Genomic DNA, 21366 nt, shown 5'->3' with positions numbered 1-21366 from the left:
TCAAACTTCCGGCCAAGATGGAGGCATAGGTAGACACACTGTGCCTTCTTGCACAACCAAGATAGGGACAACAACAATTTAGAAACAGAATAACAACCAGAACTGACAGAAAATTGAACTGTATGGAAGTCAGACAACCAAGGAGTTAAAATAGACAGGTTCATCCAGACCGGTAGGAGGGGAAGAGTGGGGCAGCCAGGCGAGGGTCGCTGTGCGGAGAGCAGAGAGCATTGGGACCAGGCGTGTAAGCATCCAGGACGCGCAAGACCGCAGTGGGTGGACCCTGAATGCGCAAGCGGCAGCTGGCAGACCCAGCAAGGCAGTGATTGTGAAGCAAGGCACTGCACGCAACCCAGGATCCCAGCACTGGGAAATAGAGCCTCGGGGCACTGACTGAAAACACCTGTGGTGTTGAAGCGCAGGGAGAGACTCCCAGCCTCATAGGAGAGGTCCTTGGACAGCCCCACAGGGTGCATAAGCCCACCCACATGGGAATTGGCACTGAGGGGACCAGTTTGCTGGGGGGGGAAGCGGTGAAAGGGACTGAGGTCCCACGGGGAGTGAAGCAAGTGCCATTGTTCCCTCTCAGACCCTTTCCCCACATACCACGTCACAAGCCAGCGACTGGGGTGCCCCGCCATGGTGAACACCTAAGGCTCTGCCCCTCATACCTAACAGGCGAGACCAGACCAATGAGGCGGGAGGGAAGATGGCTCAAACAGAAGTGAAAGCTCTGCAACCAATACTTTTAAGCGACCGAGAGAGCCAACCTATTAGATGCACAGTTCAAAGCACTGGTGATCAAGATGCTCACAGAATTGGTTGATTTGGGTTGCAAATTAGATGAACAAATGAAGGCTACAATAAGAGAAATGAAGGAAAATGCACAGGGAACCAATAGTGATGGGAAGGAAACTGGGACTCAAAACAATAGAGTGGACCAGAAGGAAGAAACAAACAACCAAACAGAAAAGAATGGAGAAATGAGAATTCAAAAAAATGAGGATAGGCTTAGGAACCTCCAGGACATCTTTAAATGTCCCAACATCTGAATTATAGGGGTACCAGAAGGGGAAGAGGAAAAGCAACAGATTGAACACGTATTTGAACAAATAATAAAGGAGAACTTCCCCATTCTGGAAAAGGAAATAGACTTCCACGAAGTCCAGGAAGCTCACAGAATCCCAAAGAAGTTGGACCCAACAAGGAACACACCAAGGCACATCATAATTACATTAGCCAAGATTAAAATGAAGTAGAGAATCCTAGAAGCAGCAAGAGATAAGGAGACAGTAACCCACAAAGCAGTTCCCATTAAGACTGTCAGCTGATTTCTCAAAAGAGACCTTACAGGCAAGAAGGGGCTGGAAAGAACTATTCCAAGTCATGAAAGGCAAGGACCTACGTCCAAGATTGCTCTATCCAGCAAAGCTTTCATTTAGAATGGAAGGGCAGATAAAGGGCTTCTCAGATAAGGTCAAGTTGAGGGAGTTCATCATCACCAACCCCTTATTATATGAAATGTTAAAGGGACTTATCTAAGAAAAAGAATATAAAAACATGTACAGTAAAATGACAGCAAACTCACATTAACCACCACACCTGAAACAAAAACAAAAAGAAACTAAGCAAACAACTACAACAGGAACAGAACCACAGAAATGGAGATCACATGGAAGGTTAGCAACAGGGGAGTGGGAGGAGGAGAGAGGGGGAAAAGGTACAGAGAATAAGCAGCATTGACAGTAGGTAGAAAATAGACAGGGGGAGGGCAAGAATAGTATGGGAAATGTAGAAGCTAAAGAACTTATGATACATGGACATGAACTAAAGTGGGGAATGTGGGTGGGAGAGGGTGTGCAGGGTGGAAGGGAATGAAGAGGGGTAATGGGACAACTGTAATAGCATAATCAATAAAATATATTTAAAAAAAAGAATAAAATCCAAACTTCCTTTCATGGCCTTCAACGCCCTGCAAAGTCAGGCCCCTGTCCACTTCTCCACCTTCAACCTCTGCATCCAACCAGAGCCTCTCACAGCTCCCCTAGCAACCACACTCCTCATCACAGAGTCTGAGTCCACTGTCCTTAGGTCAAGAATATTCTTTTCTCTTTGATTAGTAACTATGACACAGTTCAGATCTGATGAAAACTTTCTCTGACCTCCCAACTTAAACGAAACAGGCTCTATCTAGACATTATAGCCAAAACAAGGACAAAATCATTTTAAGACACAGGAAATATACCAATAGTAAAACTATTTTTGGATAGATTTAGAGACTAGTCTTTTTATATGCTCAAAATCTAGATAGGATTATGAAAAAATAAAGAGAGTAACATAAGAGGAGGAGAGTTTAGATCATTTCCTCTTGTATATATTTTCCAAGTTTTTTAAAAAGTTTAAAATTTTAACTTATCAAATGAATGTGGGAAAAAGGAAAATATGCTGTTTTATAAGCTAGGTATCAATCACCATTACCCTCTCCAAGCTCCTCAAAATTTACTTAAAAATCTATTTATTCCCCACCCCTCATCTAGAAGAAACTTACATCTAAAGCACACCAGTCCTGCATCATTGAAATAACGTGTGTTAATTTCATTTGCAAAGTGAAGGCTGCTTCCCACTCTGGTTCCATTTCAATATGCTGTCCAACCTGACGTGTAATTGGATCCATTCCCTTAAAGAAAGTGAAAAGATTTTAAATGAATTAAAATTATATTTGTTCTAAGCCCTGGCTGGCGTAGCTCAGTGGATTGAGTGCGGGCTGTGAACCAAAGTGTCGCCAGTTCGATTCCCAGTCAGGGTACATGCCTGGGTTGCGGATCAGGTCCCCAGTGGGGGCCACGTGAGAGGCAACCACACATTGATACTTTTCTCCCTTTCTTTCTCCCTCTCTAAAAATAAATCAATAAATTCTTTTAAAAAATTATACTTGTTCTCTTGCATGAAAACCTAAAAAATAATGTAGAAGAAATACATATTGATTACAAAAATATAAAACACAGTAGAAGACTTAATAGGAAGTTTCGAGTAGTAGTATGAGAAGTCCAACTTCTTAAATTACATGTTTATCTAACAGTCTCTAAAATACACATTAAAAATCCTTGTGAAGTATACACCAAATTATTTTAGAGGCAATCTTCTATATCTTTTAAATAATAAAATGAACACTTCACTGAAATATTTTAAATGTCTTTTTAGGTATGTCATGTATAGGAAAATTATTAGAAGAAATCTGACAGGCTTTTAAAATATTGAACTTATAAATATATTTTATTCAAAATGACCGAAGTAGATATTATTTCTACAGATACAAGAAAAACCCTCTACAAATCACAGAAGTATTATTATAAATTAAACACCTACCACAGAACTAGAATATTTTCTATAAACAGTAGATCAACTTTGCTTATTCCTTTCTTAAGAAAAGTTAGATAGTTACTAAAGGAACCATAATGGCACTTCTTAGATTTACTGAGATGTTATCTATCTTCTTATAGTTAAAACTCGTTAAATATGTCGATTGGTTTCTGCTTCTAGATTCTATTTTGTATATGGGTTGCTTCCAAAAGAAAGAATTAAACAGAGGAAGAAAAGTTCTATACTGTATTATAAAATTATAACACATACACAAAAAAGGAAATATGGAAACATTTTTTAAATCTTTAAACATAGTTTCTTAAATAACTGAGAAAAGGTCTACATAAGCATATTAAAAATAATAAACTTTCAATCCTCAAAAAAAGACTGTTAATGGTGACCGAAACAAAAACCAAATACAAAAAAATAGTAGATGCCAGAACTTTTGTTGGGATTTCATTCATTCTATGCCTTTTTTAAAGTTTCCAATGAAAGAGGAGCTTCTTGGTCCAAACTGTAGCCATCCAAATGATTCTTTTGGAAATGCTCCCCAAATGAAATAAATGCATGGACAGACAGGTGTGCAGTTCAATGAACAACAACAACAAAAATCAAAAAAAGAAAGGAAGAAAAGCAAAAGTAAAGTGAGTATTTCTCTTTTATAATGTGTCAATTCATACATACCTGCATGCATTTCAGTAATTCCAAAAAGGCATCAAATCCTTCTAGGAACTTCTGCCTTAGACCATCTGACCACTCAGTTGGTTTGCTAATCAACACATACCTGAGCAAGAGAAAAACAGGAATGAATATATGAATAAACAATGACATTTTACAAGTTGAAACTGGTTTGATAATTAAAAACAAAAGCTTACTTGAGGTCTAAAATAAGGCTCTGAACTCTCCTAAATTTGAAGGCTTGTAAAGCAGTATACCGTTCAAACTGAAATCTGCCCTGGGCATCTCGATGTCTCAAATGATCCATAAAAGTCTTAATGATAATGGTCAGCAGGTTTTCTTCCGTAATGAGCATCCGAGCCTAGAATAAAGTGTATGAGAGTACATATGCTAATCAAAACCTATTTCTTAGGAAGCTAAAAAATAGTCACCAACATTGGTTAGAACTTTTGGTTTAAAGCTTTTCAACACAACTACAGTATAACATCATTAATGCATTACTGTGTAGTTCTAAATAACAATTACTTACTCCAACTGCCACTTGTATGAAGCAACAATTATATCACGGAGAAAGATGCCAGAATGTTAGAAGACAGATCCAAGGCTCATTATTCAAAGACAATTCAGAGTGGGGGTCTGAATCAGGCTGCAAATTTTCCTTAACTGAGACATTTAGACACCTATAATGGTATGGTATAATTACTCTAGTATCCAGAGGTTTATATCACAGATTCTGTAGAATTCAGTATAAAACTGTATTTCCTCAATTGTCCTAGCTGAGATTTAGTTTTTGTTTCTAAGTATAGATATACACATCTATGTTTTTTTGAATAAACAAATTATATAAAGGATGCAAAAAAAAGGTAAAAAATAAGTTCTAGTTTCTGAGGTCCTCCTCACAAAGGCAATCTCTTAGCAGTTTTCTTGCATATTCTTTCAGAAATGGTATATGTATGTAAAAAACATGTATATACATATATATATGTATTTAGATTTATAATATATCGGTTAAGTAGGTAAAAGTATGGATATGAACAATTATATCTACCTTCCCCACTCCCAAAGAATAGCATATTATGAACACTGTTTTGCAATTTTTTTCCCCAGTTGATATATTCTTTTCTAACATGCCTTACTTAGCCAGGCCCTTAGAGAGGTGAGACATTTGGGTTTTTTCCCAGTCTTATGTTATTACCAAAGGCTTTGTAACAAATATCTACTCTGTACAGTTGGAAGAATATTCATAATTTCCTATAAGTAAAGTTACTGGGTTAAAGTATATGTACATCATAAATTCTGACTGATGTCACCAACAGTCTCCTAAAGGAAGCTCACCAATGTGTATGTCATCTGCAATGGGTATTTTTCCCCTCATGCCCTCAATAACACAACACAAATTTCAAACATTTTGGCCTTTACCATTCTGATGGTTTTAATTTACATATCTTATGAATGAAGTTGAACATTATTTCTTAACAATTTGCAGTTCCTTTTTTTTTCTCCACAGTACAGTTAGAACTTTGAATACCACACTACTACTCTGATACAAAAGATCATGGGTTGTCCCCCACTTATATATCCTAACTAGGTTCCAAGTGGTTACTGGTGCTAGGTGACTACTTAACTAGGTCTTACATCAGTCAATGTCAGGTTTGTTAGCAATTCACAAAGCTGCATCACAATGCATGACCAAAAAATGCAAAAGGTTAAGTCTAAGAATATAGTTAAGTTATATTCTAACATAGAGATTAAATTCTAAGGTTAACAGATAAGGAGAAAATCTATGTAGTTATTTTCGAAAAACTCTTAAAATTATCACCACATTGCTAGGACTTAGGCCCCCAAGAAGCTCAAAAGTCAACAGGATTACAGCTGTTAATTTTCCTAGACAGTGAAGACTAAGGTCAAGTTGGAAGGAGGGGAGGTGTTGACAGGTGATTTGTGTGCTCTATTAGTTGATTTGAGGAAGAAGTTGAGTATAATGCAATTTCACTAACCTAAGGAAAAACTCTGTAGAGCCCTCTTACTAGACTTGAAACAGGCAGTAAAAGGAAGTTTGGTGCAGTGACAACTTAATATTGGTGGAACGTACATCTCACTAACCAACGCAGTGACTAGTAATTTCAGTTTCAAATGCATGTGAAGAGACGGTTCATCCACTAGATAGTTCTGGATTGGACTCTCACTGTCTTTAATGGGTGCTAAGTGAAAAATCAATAGGGTGGCCCATGAGTAATGTCCCATTAAAATAGGAAAGTTATTCAGGCATTTCTACTTCTAAAAAGATAACTAAAGAAAGCATATATTTTCCAGGGTTACAACAGAAAAGAAAAATAAAAGTGCTTGGCTTTATCACCTCATGCCTAGATTGTTGCTAACTTTTCAACGTTAAAATATCTAACATTATATACTTCTAGCACTTCTTATCACTCACCCTAAAAAGTACTTATTTTTATGCTAACAATTAACTTTGCTTTAAAAACACTACTGCTATTTACCTTAATTATAGTTTGTATTCATTTTATGTAATTCCTATTCGATTTTGTGTTGCAAGGCTCATTACATATGTAACTGCTTAGTCAACATGGGCCAAATGCCTCCTAAAGACTCTGAAAAACTTCAGAGTAATAATGGCCAGTGCACAGAGTTTTAGAGCAACTCAACATGACAGCATACAGGGGTAACACTAACTATAATGCGGGCACATTTAATAAAAGTAAGATACTCGAATCACTTGAATTATTAGCACCAGTTCATGACAAAACTACTTAAAGATTTTATTTATTTAGAGAGATGGGAAGGGAGGGAGAAAGGAGGAGGAGAACGCTGTTGCACGAGAGATACATCCATCGCCTCAGTCGGTTGCCTCTCACACACCCCAGCCAGGGACTTGGCCCACAACCCAGGCATGTGCCCTGACTGGGATTTGAACCTGTGATGTTTTAGTTTGCAGGATGGGGCTCAATACACTGAGCCACACCTGCCAGGGCTTGACCCAACTATTTATAAGTAAAGATGTGTTAACTATAAGGTAATTATGATTCAAAAGATAGCAATAAATGGGATTCTATCACTGCTATAAAACATTTCACTAATACATAAGGAAAATTACCTTTAACCAGGGATGTGCATAACAATTAATAATGGTGCTTTTTCAAGAAACTATAAATGTACTCTCTGGCTTCTAGGCATGATGGAGTGGGCTGAAGCTGACCATCATGTCTAACAAGAACTAGAAAAGGTCAATTTAAAAAAAGTTTGGAATTATTAGAGAGCTACTGAGGCACCAAGGATTTGAGGCAATAAAACCATGGAGAAAGGCGACGGCAGATAAAGGTGAGCCATCCTCCTGCAACTACTTTTCCAGCAGCATCTGGCTCTTCTGGGAGTGGGGCAAGATGGGATTAAAGATCCAAGGAGCGTGACAGAGCTGCCAAGAATTGGAAAAAAAAAAAAAAAACCCTGTTGAGATTTTAGAAAGAACAAAAGGGTGGAAACCAAGTCCAACTTTCTTCCAGTTCTCCCCTTAAGACATCTGCAAAATTCTGAAGCTATGCAAAACAGATGTCTAAGAACAGAGAGCAGAAAGCAGTGATGTGGCACTCTTACTGAGTAAACAAGACTTGAGTTCAGGACCCTACAGAAGTGAGGAACTCTAGTGAACACTCCAGGCTCCAAACTGGGGGACCCTTAAAAGGTTATGTACCAGGGGTGAGGATGAATCTGAAGACAGTCTTTTGTTAATCCTCACCCCAAGGAAAAGCTTTTTTTTTGTTTTAGAGAGAGGGAAAAAGAGAGAGAGTAACATCGATTAGTTGTCTTTTGCATGTGCCTCGACCAGGGGCTGAACCCACAACCTAGATATGTGCCCTAACAGGGGACTGGCCCTGCAACATTTTGGTGTGTGGGATGATGCACCACCTAACTGAGCCACCCGGCCAGGGTGAGAGAGAGTCTTGCCAAAACAACCTTGAGTCATGTCAATTCCTTACTCAATTAAGGTGATCGGTCTTATTCTATCTGCCTAACAACATTAGGGGAAACTTCTCGGAAGACATAATGCGGTATATATGATCGTTTAATAAACAATGTTCTATTAAAGGCAATGAAGCCCTGACCACAGTGGCTCAGGTGGGCTGGGCATTGCCACACAAAGCAAAGGTTGCCAGTTTGACTCCTATTCAGGGCACATGCCTGGGTTACGGGCTTAGTCCTGGTCCCTGGTTGGAGCAGGTGTAGAAGGCAGCTGATTAATGTTTCTCTCCTTCTTTCTCCCTCCCTAAAAATAATTAAAAAGAAAAAAAGAAAAAAAAAAGGCAATGAGAGAGAGCGAGAAAGAGAGAGTGGGGGAGAAACCACATTTGAAGAGAGAGTGGCTCAAAATTTCCAAAACTGGTGAAGGCACCAGCCTAGAGATTTAATATCTACAAATTCCAATATCTATATATATAAAGAAAACCACAACTAGGTAAATCGTAGTAAAACTGCTGAGATTAAGACAAATGTCAATAAAAAGTTGTTAGGCAGACCAAATGACAAAAAATGAAATCAAACAATAGAAACAGAACTACATATTATCGATAATGGCATTATCAAACAACTTCAAAATAGCTATGATTTATATATTCAAGAAATTGAGGAAAAGAGTTTCTCCAGAAAACTGGAACCTATTTTGTCGGGAGGGGGGAAAAAAAGGGACTTTCACCTCAGTGTTCAGGGAAGAGTAGACATACTTTTCTCTAGTCTCCCCACTATGTCCAACTAAAAACTTTGGATGTTATATGCAAAAGGAACACCAGAAGACTCTGAAAGGTGGAGAGAAGAAGGCACACTGGCCAGGAACCCCGGAACCCAAGGAGAGACAATGGTAAAGTTGTTTGTTTGTTTTCACTGCATATATCCCAGATTTGGAGCTGAAGAAGCTGGCAACCGGCAAATGCCAATGGGTACAGGCTTAAAAAAAAAAAAAAAAAAAGAAAAGCCCAAATGAAAGCTTGGCCTCTAGCCCTAGGAAAGGAATAACCTAACAGAAGAAAACTCTGGTCTGGGCAGCCACCATAGAACATTCTGTGGCTCCATCCCCACCAATGCCCACAAAGGCAGAGGAAGAGCCTCGACTTCCACTCTTGAGAGGCTGCAACCTGGTGCTCCACTGCATAAGTCAAGGGTGCACGGCACAACCTCAGGGCACTCCTCTGGTCCACAGACCAACAGCCTGGAAACTGCTGGTTCCAGTTGCCACGAAAAGTTTGCACAGGAAGGTAAAACCAACTATTCACAACAGTTCTGTTCAGCTGACTTTTTTTTTCCCCCATGGTGAGATTTTTGCTGAAGGTAGTAAGTAGTATGTTGTTTAACATTCTGGTACAAACTGAGTATATTTTCATAACTGATACTTTGAGTAAAACTGCTCTAGAGTAACCCTTAGAAGTATTAAGTGAAATGTCCAACTAACAAGTTAATATAGAGGAAAAATGAAATAATAAATATTTAACCCAAAAGGTAAAAAAGGAGAGAAAAAGAAATAAAACAGGCGAGTCAAACAGAAAAAAATCGTAAGGTGGTAAATATACAGACAAACACATAGGTAGTTGTATTAAATGTGCAGAAATCTTATGAGATAATTCATAATGACAAAAGGCTTAATTTGGGAAGTATCATTCTAAATTTGTATGCATTCAATCATACAGCTTTAAGAATAGGAAGTAAAAACTTAAAGAAGTAAAAGGAGAAAAAATCAACAATCACTGTGTGAGACTTAACATGCTTGCACAGCTCATAGAACAAGTAGACAAAAAATTATTTAAGTATATAAAAGACTTACACATGAAAATAAACAAACTTGACCTAAGTGACATACATAATAAATACTGAGCCCAGTAATGAGAGAACATACATTACCTTTCAAGTGTGCAATGAATATATACCAAAACTGACAACATTCTGGGCCATAAAGCCAAGTTTCAACAAATTTCCAAAGGACTAAAATCAGAGTATGTTCTCTGGGTACAGTGAAATTAAGCTAGAAATTCATTAAAAAATAGTAAGAAAATACCCAAATGTTTTGAAATTTAGCAATATACAAGGGGAGGGAGGTATAAGGGGGTTAAATGGTAATGGAAAAAATACAATTTAAAAAAACAAGAGGAAATTTAGCAATATACTTTTAAGAAGTATAATCACAGAGAAAAAATGAGCTAAAGAAGAAACCACAAAGATATTTAGTTTCATTAACTGAATAATAAAAATATGACATAAAATTGTGGGACACAGCTAAAGAGTTTGTTCAGATGGAAACTTGAGCCCTAAATGCACTTATCAGAAAAGAAAGGCTGAAAGTCAATGATTTAAAGATTTATCTCAAGAAATAACAAAAAAAAAGAAATGCAGTTACTATGTGGTGAATAAAAGTAAAAATTTCTCTCATTCCTGATTTCAGGGGAAAAGCTTTTAATATTTCACCATTACAGAGAATGTTTGCTCTGGGGTTTACTTTTTGTTTTGGTTTTAAATACTGTATCAGACGAAAAGAAGTTTCCTTTCCCTCCGAGTTTACTATGAGATATTCTTTGTCTTAAATCATGAATAAGTGTTTAATTTTCATGACTTCAGGAAAAGCATTTAATTTTCCCCTTCCTTTATGTCTGTTAATAAGGTGAATGATGCCAGTTGATTTTTTTCAAATGTTACACTATTCTTAGAGAAATAAACCAAACTTGGTTGTGATATATTGTCCTTTTGGTTTGATTTGATTTGTGTGACCTCATTTGTGGTAATTAGATGGTAATTTTCTGTTCTTGTAATTGCCTTGTTGGGTTTTGGTATCAAGATTACAGAGGACTCAATTAAATTGGCAAGCATTATATATTTTCTTTCTGTCTTCTGAGGAAACTTATGTAAGGCAGATGTTATTTCTTTCTCAAATATTTAAAAGAATTTCCCAGTGCAGCCATTTGGGCCTGGGGATTTCTTTATGAGATTTTTACACTAATTAAAATTTTCAATTTTATATTTATTTCTCTTTTAATAACTTGTGTTTTATCTTAGGAATTTCTTTTCATTTCATCCAAATTTCTAATGTTATTAAGTTGGTCCTAGTATTACCTTATTCTCTATTCAATATCTGTAAAATCTATAGTTTTGTTTAAAGTTAAAATGTTCTGTTTTACCTATTATTCTTAGTAGACATCTATCCTCTTTTCCCTGGCTTTTTAAGAGCACCAACTTTTGATTGTGTCGGTTTTTCTTTTGTATATTTACTTTGTTTTATTAACTTCTGTTCTTATTATTTCTCCCTTTCTACCTTTTTTTAAAGATAAAAGATGTAAGTTGTTAGAATGGGGTTTCAAGGCCGGCACTGCCAACTCCTACCTTCCCCTACCCCCAAACTCATGGACCCTTCTCCCCACTCACTTTGGCAATACTAGCTTGTTTTGATTCTTTCTTCCAAAACGCCAGGTGCACATTCATCTTAGAACTCCTGTACTTGCTGTTCCCTCTCCCTAGGAGGCCCTTCCACCCGACAGGCACGCTACACACTCTCTCATTTCCTTCAGGTCTCTGTTCAAACACCACCTCTCTGCAGGCCTCACCCGGTAACTTTGTATAAAATATGACTCCTCCACTGTTACTTCCTACTCCCTTAACCTGCTTTGCTACTTTGCAGCACTTAACACTAGGTTTATAATAAAGAATAGGCAACTGTTTATCTTTCCCCAATCAGATGATACATTCCATGGGAACAGGGACTTTTGTCTGTTTTGTTTATTGTGTATTTATCTCTAGAGCCCAAAATGGTACCTACTTAATAAAGGTGCTAAATTTTTCCAATAAATGAATACATATGCTATTTTTTTAGTGTTCCTAAAGGAGTCATACAAGAAACAAAAATAAAAAATTGAAATATTAGGAAAAAACCTGTCCTGGCTGGTGTGGCTCAATGGATTGAGTGACAGCCTATGAACCAAAGAGTTGCCGGTTCAATTCCCAGTCTGGGCAGAGACCTGGGTTGGGGGCCAGGTCCCCAGAGAAAACCACACATTGATGTTTCTCTCCCTCTCTTCTCCTCTCTGAAAATAAATATATATAAAAAACAACAACCCCCAAAACTATTTGCAGATTACTAGAAATTCCAAGAAATCAACACAAAGTATTAGAAGAAATGTTAGAGAACCAGATAGATACAAGATGAACATGTAAAAATCAGTTTTCTTACATAACTAGTCATAGCCAGATTGAAAATGTGAATAATTTAGTACATCACCAAACAATCTAAAACATTTAAACTTAATTTTAAACTGCGTAAGACCCATAACAAGGTAACTATGAAGCTTTTCCTAGGAGCATAAAATACTGGGTTGGTCAAAAAATTCATTTGTTTTCTTCTGTATGATGGCTCTAGTAGTGCTTAATTGTCTTTAATTCCATTCTAAACAATTTTGTTATTGTGTTGTGGAAGCTGTCATATCAGAGTGCATTAAACAAAAACATCAAAATTGGTGAATTTTTGTACAGCCACTTAAACATTGAAGATGAAAAAAGATACACAGCATTGTGAATTATACTTTATTATTTCAAGAGAGGTAAAAACTCAAATGGAATACAAAAAAAAAGGTGCGCAGTATATGGAGATGATCGAATGTGGCAAAACTGGTTTGCCAAGATTCTCGATACTACTGTCATTTTGGCCAAATAATTCTTTGCTGTGGGGCTGTCTTATACACTAGAAGATGTTTAGCAGCACCCCTGGCCTCTATCCACTAGAAGCCAATAGCAGGAGTTAGCTAACATACTCAAAATGCCCAAATCAATAAAGTTATTGGTGAAAATGAAATATGTCTTTTATTTTGCAGACAATACTAAGTGGACTTAGTATTTGGCCAACCCAGTAACACTGTGTAAATGAGGACAAATTATGTTCCCAGATGGGGATACTCACTATTACAAAGATACCAGTTCTTTCCAAAATATATATAAATACAGTATCCTTTCAGTGAAAATCCTAGGGTTTTTGGAGGGGGTAACTGACAAACTGATATTAATTCATAAAAAAAAAAGCCCTGAGAATAACTAAATTTTTGGAAAGAGTAATGAAAGGAGACTTAGCTGTCAAAGTCAGCAATTTTCAACCTTTTTCATCTCATGGCACACATAAACTAATCATCAAAATTTTGTGGCACACCAAAAAATATATTTTTTGCTGATCTGACAAAAAATAGGTGTAATTTTGATCATTCACACTAAACTGCTATTGTTGTGTTGGCTGTTGTCCTTTTATTAATTTGATAATCTAAGGGAAAAGAGGTCAGTGTCCCTGACTAAATGGTCCGATGTCACAGCACACTGGTTAAAAATCGCTGAGCTAAGTTAACAAAATGGAATGTTTAACTGGAATTATTTAAACTGGGTACTGGCATGGAAATAGACAAAAAGATAAATGAAGGAGAGAGGTGCAGATCTGAACACACGTGGGATTGTCTCAGAGGTTCTCAAACTTATCCCTGACTGAACTGGAAGCATCCTTTCCCTCTTCACAAATCCTCTTCATTCAGCAAAACTCCCAGCGCAAATGGCGCAACTTCCTCTCAGATGCAAGTCAAAACCTGGGATCATCTTTACACTTTCCCCTCACACCCAACAGCCAGTCATTCACCAAACCCAACATTTCTCAAACTCAACATTCGGCTGGTTCTGTAGGTTTTACTGCCCAAATATCTCTCACGACTCTCATATCTGCTGCCACAATCACGGCTCAAATTCCCATCAGTTCCTGTCTGGTCCTTGCCTAGCCCTGGCTTCTAATTAGACTCCCTACACTCACTTTTGCCCTCACCAATTTGTTCTCCAATCTACAAACAGTGTGATCGTTTTTGTAATAGTTCATTTTTAAAAAAAGATATTATTTATTTTTAGAGAGAGAGGGGAAGGGAAGGAGAAAGAGAGGGAGAGAAACATCTATGTGTGGTTGCCTCTTGAGTGTCCCTCATTGGGGGACCTGGCCTGCAACCCAGGCATGTGCCTTGACTGGGAATCGAACTGGCGACCCTTTGGTTCACAGGCTGACACTCAATCCACTGAGCCACACCAGCCAAGGCTAAGAGCTCATTTTTATTTTATTTTTTTCCATTACCATTTATCCCCCTCACATACCGTCTTCTGCCTCCACCTACTCCTCTCCCCACCACAATCACCATACTCAAGTAGTGTGATCTTTAAAAAAAAAAAAATCACAAATGTGATAGCATAACTGCCACTTAAAATCCTTCAACGTCTTCCCATGCTCGGAAGACAAAACCTGAAATCCTCAATTGGCCTATAATAACATTTCATTAATGGATAAATAGACTTCGGACAGCTTCAAATGTACTAGAATATATCCTCAAGCACAGAAGTAGTCCAGGGTCGGGGGTAGGGGGAAGCCAAGTCATTAAAAAAATCTAGGAAATATACCTGGCTAGTAAAATTACTGTAGAATATCCTTAATATACAGCTGGGCCCCTGTCTACGTTTCTGGTCTCACTTCATTCCACGCTCAGGACCTTTAACTGTGTTGGTTTTGTGCTCCCTGCTCTGGGACTCTTCAACTCCAGGACTTTCCTAAGTGCTATCCCTCTGCAGGGACTTCCCTTCCTAAACCTGCTTAAAGGTCCTTAGCGAATCCTTTTCTGAACTGTGGGAAAAGGTCAGATCTCTAATTCTCTCTCAAAACAAGCTTTTCAGTTTCCACGTAACTTTAATCCACCACACAGGTGAGCCTTTCCCACTATTCTAAGTTCCGTGAGGGCAGGACCACACCTGCTTTTGTTTACCACCGTATTCCCAAAGCACAGAACTGTGCCCAAGAAATAATAGGGGCTCAACAAAGTTTTGTTAAATAAGTTAAATCAATTTTAATTTCCGAATAGTACTAAAACAGTAACACCTTCTGGAGCAACTAGTGAAATTTAGTGCAAGACTGACTAACCATCATGATACCATTGCCTTAGCTACCCCTCCCCTCATTAGGGGTAGGGACTTCTCAAAGTCTAAGATTACATACAATATGCTGTCTGTTTCTAATGGATACATTTGTTAAACCAATCAGCTTAATTTTAAATCATCAGCTCAAAACCTTGGAGAATATGAGATAGTACAGATTAAAATAAACTTTTTAAAAAAGAGATTTTATTTTTCTTATTTGTAAACAGAGGGGAAGGGAGAGAGAAAGCGAGGGAGAGAAACGTCAATGTGTGGTTGCCTCTCACTCGCCCCCTACTCGGGACCTGGCCCACAAACTACTTATGTGCCCTGACTGGGAATTGAACCCATGACCCTTTGGTTTGCAGGCCAGGACAAAAAAAAATGACTTTTTCCCCTCCAGAATGAAGGTATCTGATCACCCATTAATAAAATATATCATTCTATTCAGGAATATACACATCTTAGTTCTCTATTTTTTAAGGCTTCACTTCTGGTAATGGAAACAAAAAAGTTCTTCTTGGTCTTTCAGTACTTACAAGTGAAGGAACTGTGAATATCTGAACCGAGAGGTCTGCGACCGAAAACTCTCTGTCGTGGTCATCTGTCACATAATCACTCTGCAAACGCTCATAGTTCTATTAAGAAGGCAAAAAAAGGCAAGGAGTGCCAGCTATCAGTTACAAAGAAAAGGCAAGCACTACTCACCAGAGTAGGTGCGGTGAAGAACTGGACAGACAGAGCAGTCACGGACACTGCTCGCTCGTGATCATCCTCCATAAAATCTCTCTGCAACTGCTGGTAATTCTAAACAACAAGGGGGAGATTCACCTCTAATCCACATTGGCCAAAGGTTTAAGGATTATAACGAAAAGTCAGCGCTGGAGGAGTCAATGAACTAACACTGTAAGAACGGTAACCAGGACGATTTCTACCAAATAAACTTGTGTATAAACATGAATTCACTAGATGATCTGTTCAGTCACAAATGGCAGTTTATGAGCAGAAAGCGGTAACAGCTACTAAAATCCTGGGACATCATTACACACCGGTGGGGCCACCCACAGCGCTTTACACTGTTACTGCTGAAACCAGACGTGTATTACTTCAGGGTGCGTAGCAGAATCACCTGATGGCTCTTTCACAGTACATGTGCTTGAACCCCAATCTGAGTGAATCTGCTTCAGCCAGTTTGAGAATAGGACACAAACACATGTATTTTGAAAGAACTCCCCAAATGATTCTTACGCACTTCCTTGCTTAATAACTCCCAATATAGGTGAATAATAATAAAAAAACCAACTACTTAATCATATGCTACTAAAGGGAGAGGAACACAATTCAACATCAACAATCTAGTTTGTGACTGCTAAATCACATCCATATATACTTATTGTTTCAACTAAGATGATCTCTTCCTTGTTTAAATTTTAACAGAAATAACACTGTAACTCACAATGGATAGGTTTAAGTTCTTCATTTATTATTTCATATCAATACACTGTAGAGATGGATGTTCATATTATCATGGCAGATGATGAACAAGAAAAGCCTCACTGAATTTTATTCTACTGATAAAAGATAAAAAGGTAATTTATGAAGTCTCTTAGACTTTAAAACCAACACACTGTTAGCTGCTATTTTTCAAAGCCTGGATATAATGACGGGCAGCAGGTACCCTGTACATAACCTGACTACTCCGTGCATCCTCAAATCTGAGAAACTACTCACCTTTGCAAATCGCACAGCAAACAGTTTCTTGTACTTCAAATCCATGAGCAGACTGCTCATGAACAACTGATGATACACGCTCCTAGCGCCTTTGACAAAAAGAGCGGGAGTAAGATAAGGATACAAAAAGAAGCTAAAAATTATATTCCCAAAGTTTTTACATGGTCAACTCTATTTTAAATCTCAAGAACAAATCTCCACATGTGTTCCTTAGTATAAAATATTTATAATCTGCTTAAAAAATCAATTTTTTCTAAACATAGTTTCTAAAAATATATAAAGGTTATTTAATTTGGGTGATGGACCCCAAAGTCTGTTCCCCCCAAAATAAGATTGCATGTGCTAATTCTAAAATCACACTTATTAAACTATCTTCCCAAATGAAATAAAACAAACAAAACAAAACACCTTTAACAGCCCTGACTGGTGTGGCTCAGTGGGCTGGCATCATCCTGCAAACCGAAAGGTCACCAGTTCAATTCCTGGTCAGGGCACATACCTGGGTTGTGGGCCAGGTCCCTGGTTGGGAGCATGCATGAGTCAACCAATGGATGCATCTCTCACAAATCGATGTTTCTCTCTCTTTCTCCCCCCCCCTTACCCATTCTCTAAAAATAAATATGTAAAATCTTAAAAAAAAACAAAAACAAAAACAAAAAAACCACTTGAACATCCTAGTTACCTATGTAGGTTCCCCAATACCTTGAAAGTAGTTAGGAGATTCACCTTTCCACAATTTGGAATCATTAAGCATCAATCTATCCACAAGAGAAGAGTTTTCGCCATCTGGTCCTTCTTGTAAACCAACTTGACATAAAATTCGGCGAAGACCATCTTGAAACAGGAAGACACACAGTCACGAAATAGTAGTTTCAAATATTAAAGTAAAATGACATTTTAGTAGAAATGTTCAAATGGATCTATGGAGTTTTACATGATTTATTAAGGGTTAAATTTATCAGAAAAAGTAAACATATTAACTATTTTATTAACATTTGCATCAAAAGGAGAAAATTCCAAATCTTACATTATTTACCAACTCTTATTCCAGAACATCAAAATATGTCTATCAGAAAGGCAATGACATCATATACTGTAAAGAATTTGAAGAGCAAAGCATACGAAAACCACTGAAATGCTGTTCTTCAAACACCAATGCCAATTAAATCATATCACAGAAAAACTGACAGGTGTAATATGGTGCTACCATTTATAGGAAAGAAGGCATGACCTCAGTGCTGTAACATACACCAGTCCTTTTTATCAATGCCATGCCAAATGTTGTTCATCATTAAATAGAATGTCACTAGGTACTATCAGTGTGGACCTACTATGTGAGAGGCCCTGGAAAACCCATTCCTATATCCTCTACATACTAAACTTAAAAAAAAAAGTTGCTGAAATATTGATATAAGCATTAACATAACCAAAATTTTAACATTTTGCTTTCATAATTTATAATTAAAATCAGTTTTTAGCTTATGCACACAAAATAATCAGGAAAAAACAGAGCAATTTTTACTATAGTAAATACTTGGCATAGAGGCACCCAATGTAAAACATCAAAACTTAAAAAAATTTTCTTTATGTAAACATTAGAACGCCACTTATCCAAACCACCTCCCTTGCCTGACGTATAGTATGGCAGACAGCTTCGATCTATTCCTGTTTTACTCTTTAGTATTTTACACCAATTTGTATTTTTGGCATTGAACATGAGGATTCTAATTCTGTTACCATTACATTTAAAAGATTATCTAATTTGCATACTATGGAAAAACAAAACAACTAAATGAGTAACTTCAAATTCACAAATTTTCAGAGTTGCAAATTATTGGAAGCCAGGAGTCGCAGGAGTCAAAATAAAGATATCAACACTAGTGTTTCATTCTTTAAACTGCTAACCATCACTTAGGTTTTATTTACAGCAGCCTTTTCCAGCTTGCTGAGTGAAGAGTTCCACAGACGCTCCATTAAAAAAAAAAATTCTTTTATCAAGTTGTTAGATTTAGATTTCATTAGCATGTTAAAGTCATTTATTATTGTTAAAACCCAATGTATTCTGCATTTATCTGAACACAAAACCCTTTGTATGCATATTAAAAAAATCCTGTGGGTCAAAATGTGAGAAACATAGGTTTTTTCTGTGCATAAAAATATTCTAAGATGGTATTCTAAAATATGAAATTAAAGCAAAAAGTTATTCCACTTGATATTTTTTCCAAAACAGTTTTTGCAAGGGCATATGAGTTCATTTTATAGTCAAGTAGCATAAGCTTTTATGCACCTACCTGAATATCCAATAATGCTTCCCAGCCAAGACAAAAGTTTCAAACCAAAATTCTGATGCGCGACAATAGATGAATGCATAACTTGAACTTTAAGCGGCTTTGTCTGTCTACTGGTATTTCTCTTAAAAAGAAATGGCAGGATGAAAAAACAAACTTAAAAAGAATATTTTATAGAAAAGAGTATTTTTATTTCATGTAACTACAAAGTATCATCATTACTATTTTTAAAGATTATATTTATTTTTAGAGAGGGGATGGGAGGGAGACAGAGAGGGAGAGAAACATTGATGGGCGAGGGAAACATCCATCAGCTGCCTCTAGCACACCCCCAACAAGGGACGTGGCCTGCAACCCAGGCATGTGCCCGGATCTGAAATGGAGCTGGGGACCTTCCAGTTTTTGGTGCAATGCCCCGCACTGGGTAACATCATTAAGGGCTACAGTGTTATTGTTTTTATTTTGTTTATAATAACAATCCTAATGGGTACAAGGCAGTATCTTACGGTGGACTTTTTATTGCATTTCCCTAATGATCAGTAACGTTGAGCATGCTTTCATGTGCTTATTGGAAACGTGTATGTCTTTGCAGAAATGTCTAGTTAGGCTATCAAGACTTTTTTATTTAACCAGTATCCCCCTTAATTTTTGTTTAGATCACTTTCCACCTGCCCATTTAATCCCGCCTTCACAATGCACATTAACAAAGCACATCTTTGCGACTTTTCTCATCTATACATATTATATATGTATACATTAAAAGAGATATTTATTTTTCGATTTATAAAAATTGATACTATACATACTCTTGTGCATCTTTGTGTTAAACGATATTTTGGGTTAATGTCTCATAATATTCTGTGTGTGGATTTTTTCAAACATCCTCTAGTGAAGGACATTCATATTGCCTGTGTTTTCAATCTTCTGTGACTGCAAAAAAAGCAGTACCAAACATCTTTGTCCACACACTTATTGGTGCTTATATTTCTATGGGATAAATAACCAGAAGTAAAACTTTAACAGATGCTACTACACTGTTTTCCAAAAACGCTACAGCAATTTACTTTTATACGAGAATTCCTACTCTCTGCATCTCTGCCAGCGAGGTATTTTATCACTGCAATTTCTCCAGTCTGATGGGTATGACATCTCCCTGTCATTATACTGATTACTAGTGAGTTTGAGTCTCATTTCATATATCGATCACCTACATTTTCTCTCTTGTGATTACTTTTTTGTGTCTTATGACCATTTTTCTATTTTGTTATTTGTTCCCTACTTGGTTGTCTCTGAGATCTGTTACCATAAACATTAAATGTCTACCCTATGCATTAGAAATAATTTTTCTAAATCTACTGTTTCTCTGACTTTGTTCATGGAATATTTTGCTATGTAATTTTTCTATGTAGTCAAAAAAAATGTCTTTTGTAACACTTTGGGTTCTAGTCTTGGTTAAGAAGCTCTCCTCCTCCCTCAAAAATGTTCCTGTGGTTTTCTAGATTTTCCTTATATTAAAATCTATCTCTGGACTATCTATTCTATATTATGAATGTATCTATGCAAACACCACCAGATATTACAAACACTAACTATTAAAAATGGAAAAATTTAAACACTGTTGAACATGAAAATTATAAACCAACAATGAAAAAGAAAAAAACCCTTGCCTTCACCCAGATTCATCTACTGTAAACATTTCACTCCAACTGCTGTGTTATTTGCACATTATCTTTCTCCACACACAGACAGATATATACATATGCTTTAAAAAATAAACCAAACTACTGAGGGTAAGTTATATGCACCATGTCTCTTTATCCCTAAATACTTGAAGAAACAGTTACTAGGAGTGGGAATATTCTTTCACATAATTGCACAACAGTTTCTGATGCATTATTATTGAATATGTCCAAATATCAAGGAAGAATTTCTTAAGTATGACACAAAATGTATAAATCATAAGAGATATATTTTGCTATATTAATATTTAAAGCTTTTGCTCAATGAGAGAAACCAGAAACACAGTCAGTCTCATATTGGACAAAGGTATTTGCAACAAAAGACCAAAATTCAGAGTTTCCTACAAACAAATTTAAAAACAAAAGACAATCCAACATGGGTAAAGGATATGACCAGGAATTTCACAAAAAACTTAAATAATCAACACAATAAATATAAAATAAGATACTCTGTAATAAATGCAGTGCAAATTTTAACTCACAAGATGCCATTCATCCACATCACACTGGCAAAGATTTAAAAATTTAACAATATATGGTTTTGACAAAGCTGTTCAAAAATAGGAACTCGCATATACTCATGGTGGGAATGTACGTTGGTAGTACCATTTTGG

At 36.9% G+C, this 21366-nt stretch overlaps 1 protein-coding gene across 6 annotated transcripts in view; it reads right to left on the bottom strand.

Moving 5' to 3' along the window:
• Positions 1-21366, bottom strand: part of UBR2 (ubiquitin protein ligase E3 component n-recognin 2) — a 112887-nt gene that overhangs the window by 46400 nt on the left and 45121 nt on the right. For 4 of the 6 annotated variants that reach the window (XR_004902976.1, XM_028508692.2, XM_036025031.1 and 1 more), the window contains 7 exons: positions 19017-19137; positions 17452-17559; positions 16726-16814; positions 15534-15632; positions 4236-4399; positions 4045-4144; positions 2549-2677 (listed from right to left, as the gene is read on the bottom strand). Coding sequence is in view for 5 of the 6 variants with exons in the window: in XM_028508692.2 (XP_028364493.1) it covers positions 2549-2677; positions 4045-4144; positions 4236-4399; positions 15534-15632; positions 16726-16814; positions 17452-17559; positions 19017-19137 (810 nt within the window). In the remaining variant the exon portion in view is untranslated. Of the gene's footprint in view, positions 1-2548; positions 2678-4044; positions 4145-4235; positions 4400-4570; positions 4719-15533; positions 15633-15702; positions 15802-16725; positions 16815-17451; positions 17560-19016; positions 19138-21366 lie in introns of those variants that run through there. The other 2 variants (XM_028508693.2, XM_036025033.1) reach the window with 2 other exon arrangements.

This window comes from Phyllostomus discolor, chromosome 4 (assembly GCF_004126475.2).
Source record: "Phyllostomus discolor isolate MPI-MPIP mPhyDis1 chromosome 4, mPhyDis1.pri.v3, whole genome shotgun sequence".
NCBI classification, from domain to species: domain Eukaryota; kingdom Metazoa; phylum Chordata; class Mammalia; order Chiroptera; family Phyllostomidae; genus Phyllostomus; species Phyllostomus discolor.
Note: the sequence above shows the minus strand (reverse complement) of the source record. Positions and strands in the feature narration are given on the sequence as shown.